General features: G+C 40.9%; 1 protein-coding gene across 2 annotated transcripts in view; it reads right to left on the bottom strand.

Moving 5' to 3' along the window:
• Positions 1–723: 723 nt before the first annotated feature.
• Positions 724–6996, bottom strand: part of aplp1 (amyloid beta (A4) precursor-like protein 1) — a 29820-nt gene continuing 23547 nt past the window's right edge. The window contains exons 7-17 of one of the 2 annotated variants that reach the window (XM_070911368.1): positions 5852–5979; positions 4544–4618; positions 4265–4423; positions 3975–4103; positions 3541–3640; positions 3268–3435; positions 3119–3139; positions 2951–3018; positions 2717–2782; positions 2427–2570; positions 724–840 (exon numbers count right to left, since the gene is read on the bottom strand). In XM_070911368.1, coding sequence (XP_070767469.1) covers positions 742–840; positions 2427–2570; positions 2717–2782; positions 2951–3018; positions 3119–3139; positions 3268–3435; positions 3541–3640; positions 3975–4103; positions 4265–4423; positions 4544–4618; positions 5852–5979 — 1157 coding nt within the window. In that variant the 3' untranslated portion in view covers positions 724–741. Of the gene's footprint in view, positions 844–2426; positions 2571–2716; positions 2783–2950; positions 3019–3118; positions 3140–3267; positions 3436–3540; positions 3641–3974; positions 4104–4264; positions 4424–4543; positions 4619–5851; positions 5980–6996 lie in introns of both variants that reach the window. The other variant, XM_070911367.1, reaches the window with a different exon arrangement.

Here is a 6996-nt window from a genome sequence, read left to right as displayed (position 1 = left end):
CTAGATGCCTCACACATTCAAAGTAAACACCTCCACATCCTCACTTAATGTTCCTGTCTTAAAATTAGAGGTATCGTCCAATGTTACATTAGCTCATGGAGGTAAGGTTAGTCTGACAAATAGCTTGGTAATTGCCCTTTTATCACTGAGTGGGTTTTAAATTGAGAGTTACACCATCATTTAACTAGGCTGTCACTCACACTCTTCTACACAGATACATTATATCTAACTGTGGTACAATTTGAACAAAGAGACTACTACTGGAAAATAAATACTATAAAGCATTATGCACCGTTCAACTTCAGTTTCTAGTGAGGGGCAATAGGTCAAGTCATGCCACTGGGATGGTTTTCCTGTGTGTGAGGGTGAAGGTTTTCAGGATTATGAAGCTCTGTGGCACTGCTAATGGAAAGAACAATCCTCAGACTCTAACCCAGAGGAGTATTAGATTACAACAGGTGAGTTTGTATCATATCTCGTTATTCACATTCTGGTCATGATGATAGGTTGTTGTTGGTCATTTACAATGGGTTTGGGACATACCCCGTACTTATTCAGCTACTTTATGTTTGCAACACATCATAAATCCATCAAAGGGAGTGTAGCTGGGACACCACTGTAAGGAAGATTGTGTGTGTGTGTGTGTGTGTGTGTGTGTGTGTGTGGGGGGGGGGGGGGGGGGGGGGGGGGGGGGGGGACAAAACAAGTGGTCAGGCATGACTTGTTGGCAGCCCCAGTACCTCAGTTCATCTGTTCAAAGAATTTGTAGGTAGGGTTTTCATAGCCATGGTTTTGCATTTTGTTGAGCTGTCGTTCTTCTGGTGTCAGCATGGGGTCGACCTGCTGCGAGACATACAAAAGCTCCGATTATTACACACTAAATACAAATTCATGAGCAAGGACCACATCATCAACTGAGATGTGAATAAATTGTTTATTAAATATGGAATGTGTGATTGGTGGCCGGCGGATGGGAGTGGTGGAGCAGGATGACGGCTGCAGTGTGTGGAGGCTTCGGGAAGGATCTATCAGAGAGAGAGAACACTGCACAGCTGATGTACAGTCGTTTGGCTTGGGATGGCTGGAAGGCCATGATTTTGATTAACCTTAGCAGGTCCACTAGATGACAGTGGGTGAAAGGTGGTGAGTTTAAGTTTTGAGTATAGGTGAAAACTTAAGTGGTTGCAGAGATGACGCTGCAAGCGAATTGGACGTTCTGAGGTCGTATGCATAGGAAACAAGAAAAAACAGGCATGCAGGGCAGGAAGGTATTTTTAGACATATGACAGGAAGAGTGTTTGAGGTGTGGTCCAGCTCCTGAACTTCAGTTAAAATGATCTCAAACAAAAAAAAAGGAATAGTTTGACATTTTGGGAAAAATGCTTATACACTGTCAGAGCCTGTCGCTCTGATTCTTTGACTGGTTGTCTGCCTCTGCCCATTCCTTCATGATGGGGTTTATGTGCCACGCCAAGAGCAGTATCTTCCTCCTGGTGCTGGCAGGAGGATTTTGTTTTATCTTTAGACAGAGCCAGACTAGATGTTTCCCCGTATTTTCTGTCTTTATGCTAAGCTACTGTAAGCTAACCAGCTGCTGGCTGTAGCTTCATATTTACCGTGCAGATGTGAGAGTGGTACTTCTCGTCTAACTCTTGCAAAGAAATCGAATAAGCAAATGTCAAAGTATTCCTTTATCCTAAAGGACCAGACCAGGGTTTTTTACATGTTTTAGCACATAGAAAATTAATATGCTTTTTACTTTTCGCCAACAATAAAGGTTAGAATGATACATATCCCTCTAAGCAGCCACTGCTTTAGACAGTGTTACTATAGGCAATAACTGTGGGGAGTTGAAGCTCAACGATGCCTTGGCCTTACTCGTGTATGTTACAGTTGAAAAGGAAAAACTTCCACAGGACTCCGATTTAAAAAGTATAAAACAAAGTATTTTTATTCAACAGTCTTGTAATAATTTCTTACAGGAGTATAAGTTCTCCTAAACTGTACTACGGTAAGAAAACCGCGTGGAATCGTTATGAAGTCACCTAAAGGAGCACAAGAGACCTATTTCTTTTAAGGTAACAGTAACCTACATCGCCTTCCTAACAGAAAGCTTAACAAAAGCTTATTTAAAAGCGTTGCCTTTCACAAAACATCATGCTTACATCACATGAATTAAATCAAATGATTATTTGCTGACTTTTCACAAATTATTATTAACTTATTCAATGAAATCCCAAAGTATTAAACAAAATACAGACTGTACCTATTTATCTAACTAAAACATATATAAACATATATAATTTGGCTCCCACAGTAATGTAACATATACACTATTTTTAAGGTAAACTATAAAATGTAAGACCACAGGTGTGGTCCTTTAAGGCTGCTTTTGGCTTAATTTAAAGGCCTATCTTGGGTCGTACCTCTACGATGCCATGACTGATAGTGCCGTATGGCTTCCTGCGCACCAGCAGCAGGCTGATTACCATCACCATGGCAATTGCCACAGCCACCACCAGCAACCCCACCATGGCGCCACGGTTAAACGTCTCCAAGGCATCAGGTTGCTGTGGAAAGAAAGAAATGTGCAGTGAGACACTAAACAAGGAAGACATGTAGGGACAAAATGAAATAATTTGAATTTGAATTCATGCTAATTTCTCAACTTATTTCTTAACACAAGAATGTTATGATGCTTATACTCAGCCCATACCAGTTCATCTCTCTCGATCTCAGGAGGCTTGTTGACTACCTGCTTGAGCTCCACAGAGGTGTTGATCTAAGAGGAGAGGGAGTGTGTAAGAATAAGGGAAATACTGGGACACAAAAACATCGAAAAGATAACATACAGACACAAAGCAGATATTTCTGTGTTTAAGCACACTGTTAATTGAACTGGGATGGTGTCTATTTGAAATATCACCAGACTTTTAAATGATCATCTTACCTTTTCCTCGTATTCATAAGTAGGGCCTCTCTCAGATGTGGTATAATCATATTCGTCGACAGCAGACACTAAGGATGGCGACAAAAATGGAACACAACATTTAGCTGGGAGGAAAAGTAAGAAATACAAAACACTGCAATCATTGTAAACAGTCAAAGTCCAGCTCACCTTTCTTATTAGACTGCAATTCTTCAGGGGAAAAAAGAGGGGAAAAAAGCATCATTAACAACAGCAGCCGGTGAGAAGGAGGACAATTAGGACGGACTTCAGGATGTTGAATATGTGGGTGTGTGTATGAGTACTATGTGGATATATACCAATGCGGGGAGGATAAGGTCTGTTCTGAAAGGCTCTCTCCTCTTCCTCTTCATCATCCTTTTCCTCCTCGCTCTCAGCTGGCAGAAGCTCCTCAGTAGTGCGGGTCTCAGAGAAGGAGGTGGTCATGAGCTCACTGATGTCTCCTCTTTCTGCTTTGACCAGCTCCTCTAAAGATGATACATATATAAAAAAAAAACAGACGAAGAGTTCACACACAGGGGTCTGCAGATTTGAAGACTGATAAAATGATGGGTAACAGTAGTTTAGCTTACGGATATCGTTGTGCAGTTCCTCAGCCAAGGTAGGATCCTTGTACAGCAGTGCGAGACTCTGGTTCATCCTCTCCTCAATTACATGGAGATGCGTGTACACCTGCAAATTATAAAAATCCATTCTGCTTAGAATTTTTACCGAGAAAGGGCCAACATAGCTCAAACAAAATGAGCAAATGAAAAATGAGAAGTCCAGATAGATTTTTTTTAATGAAGTCATGAGGCTAAAGCTGCTTTTGAAGTCAGCAAAGATTGGCTTTGATCTAAGTTGAATGAAAAGAAGATTGGGAGCAGGTTCAGTATTTGTTAACTTATCTGTGGCGTACTAACTCGTTCCACCGTCAGCAGAAAGGAGCCTTGCATCTCAAAAACACAGGTGTGTGCTAAAAAGTATTTCAGAAGCATACACCTCACGCACTCTCAGACACACACACCTGGAATTTCATCTGCTCAGCCTTCTGGGGGTCGACGGCCACAATGTGCTGGTAATGCCTGAGTGTGTGCCTGCGGTCCTTCTGCTCAGCGGCCATGTATCGCTTCAGAGCCTGCAGCACGCGCTCCGGCTGGAAGACAAAGTTGAAGAGAGTCAGGAAATGCCAGACGGTGAGACAAATAGAATAGACCCGTAGAGAAAGAATCTAAAGCAGATTTGTGATTGTTGCCAGGTTTAACTTCCTATTTATGTTGTTTTTCTCCCCTCCTTGGCACTCCATGTTGGACTTACCTGAGGGGGATCAAACTGTACGGCAGTCAGGTAGTTCTCCAGGGCCAGACGGCGGTTGTTGTTGAGGATGGCCTCCACTCTGGCAAGATGAGTCTCCACCAGCCGCTGCCTCTCTCCAGCAACCTGCTCCTCCAGCGTTTGCAGCACAGACTGGAAGTGCTGGTAGAGGAAAAGTGAGTTTATAGACGCAAGGATGAGTAAAGCTGGTGCTACATTGCCACAGGAGAATTGAAGCTATTGAATAAAGCCAATAAAAAAGGTTGACAGACGTCTGCTTACCTCATTCAGGGCCTGTCGCTCTGACTTTGGCAGATTCTTTGACTGGTTGTCTGCCTCTGCCCATTCCTTCATGATCTAAGGAATCAAAGAGACATGATATCTGTTTATTTTTTATATAGTCTCACATACACTATCTAAATAGGGTATAACCTGTATAAACAGCACACTGACAAAGGCATGCAACATGATTTGGCTGTACAGCTGTAGAATGTGTATAAGTTGTCACATCATTTAAAGTGCACAAGGAGCAACAGTGCACCGGTTAACACAATGTCACTAGTCTTCATTCACAGTTTCGACATGGTGTGGTTTTAAAAACTTGGACGTTTGGCTTGAAAGAACAGTTAGACATTTTGGGAAATACACTTATTCGCTGTCTTGCTGAGAGTTAGATGAGAACTGACACCAGTGTCTCATATAGCTCATATCATGTCTGAAGGTAACAAAATCCACCTACCAGCACCTCTAAAGCTGACTAATTAACTCGTTATATCTTGTATGTTCAATCCGTACACAATGCCAGAGTGAGTGTTTTACGTGCAGAGACAATTTCTTCGTTGTGCGAAGGTACTTCCTGGAGTCTCCTCTGGTTGCCAGGCAACCTCACACAAGACAAGACAATACTGCAAAATCGGCAAGAAAGCAAATAAGGGTATTTCCCAAAATGTTGAACTATTCCTTAAAAAACATGGGGCAATAGCTCCTGTAACAACAACATATTTTATCACCTCAAAACAAAGTTATGAGGAATGTTTGGTATAAAAAGAAAAAGCATTATGTCGGACTTACTGAGTTGTCCTTTTTTATATAAAAGGCTAGTTATGAAAGAACATTAAACACATCATAACTATGCATCTGTAAAAAGACAGTGCCCATCGAAACTGTTCAGCAAGATATTTGTGGTGTGTGATACCACAGCCAAAACCCAAAGCAGAAAGACAATCTTGATGTTTCCAGCAGCTGTCTTGAGATTGTGAGTAAAGATACAGACAGATGCAAACATAGTCAGATGTGCAGTGTGATTAACTCTTAACTTCATGTATGAAACTCTGCCTCCACAACCACTGAAAAATATACTATTATTTTAAATGGTTACTATTCCTGAGTCTTGTGCTGCATTAAAATCACATTCTATTAAAATTATAAGAGGATTAATTAAACACTGATATACATTTTAGGTCATACCACCCAGCTCACATGTATGCATAAGTGAGAATTAGATTAGGGAGTCTCATCCCAATCAACTGTCCAAAGTCCAACCTGCAAGCCAAGAAACTATTAGCCTGCTCTCAGCCCTGTGAAAGTCACCTCATTGATGCGCTTCATTCTGCGCTCCTCCAGGTCTGTCTTGGCACGCAGGAAGTTGGCATGCTCAGTGTCGTCTACCGGCCTCTCAAAATAAACGTCAACGCCATCTGTGGGCCGAGGTGTAGTCACTAGATGGGAAAGACAGAAAACAGAGGTTATTACTGTCAAGCTGACTGCAAGAGCCAGAGAGCAATTATCCTGTAATTAAAAGAGCAGCCCTGGTCAGGATGTGACAGAGTGTGCACTGACAGAGTAGCAAGAGAGAGGGAAGGCAGTTCTACACAACAATAGGAGGAGTGGGAAAAATTAAACAAGCAACAATGGAAAACTACATCTGTTTTGTGGAGGTGGAGAGAATTTAGATAATAATTCTTTATAACCTGAGCAGAGTACCAGGGAAATATACATTATTTTGTATAACATACAAGATTAACCATTACTACGGGCTCTCAGGCTTTCAACTAATCCCAAATATTGGAAAAAAGAGTTTTGAAATTACATTCTGCTGTGAGATATTCTATCTGGGTAAGAGACGGCATACTCTTCATGGTTTTGAAAATAAACACGTGTTCAATATTATTGTAAATAATGCAGCTCTTACTAGGACATTGATAAAATCAAACATTCCAATGGTTGAGGATTAGTTAAATGCAATTCATCATATTTTTGTGACTTTTGCTTTGAGGCTCAGGACAACTCTGAAAGTTGCTGGGAGGCCTGGACTGACTATGTGACACCATCTGGGTTAGACTTTTAGTTCCAGTACATAAACTCCACTTGTTGTAATTGAAATAAATGTTATAATGTTGAATGTAAGAAACCCTGGATAAGTAAATATCAACATGTGCATGCAGCAAGCAGTATGTCCTTGTTGCATTACATTTTTTTCATATTTACTTACTTACAAACTTTAAATATATTTTCCAGATGTAAAGTGATAAAAAACAATTACCTGCTGTATTACATGTATACGTGTAATGACTGTCCAAATAAAAAGGAAAATATATTGAAAAACAGACAATAGCAAGAGTGTACTTGTACTAGTACTGTTGAAAACCTGTGACTACACCATAACATAACCGCTTTTCTTTCAATTGTTTCCTACACAGACGATGAGAACTATCATAGTTACCTTCCTGCTTTTG

Source organism: Enoplosus armatus, chromosome 9 (genome assembly GCF_043641665.1).
Source record: "Enoplosus armatus isolate fEnoArm2 chromosome 9, fEnoArm2.hap1, whole genome shotgun sequence".
NCBI lineage: Eukaryota > Metazoa > Chordata > Actinopteri > Centrarchiformes > Enoplosidae > Enoplosus > Enoplosus armatus.
This window is presented reverse-complemented; position numbering and strand designations above follow the sequence as displayed.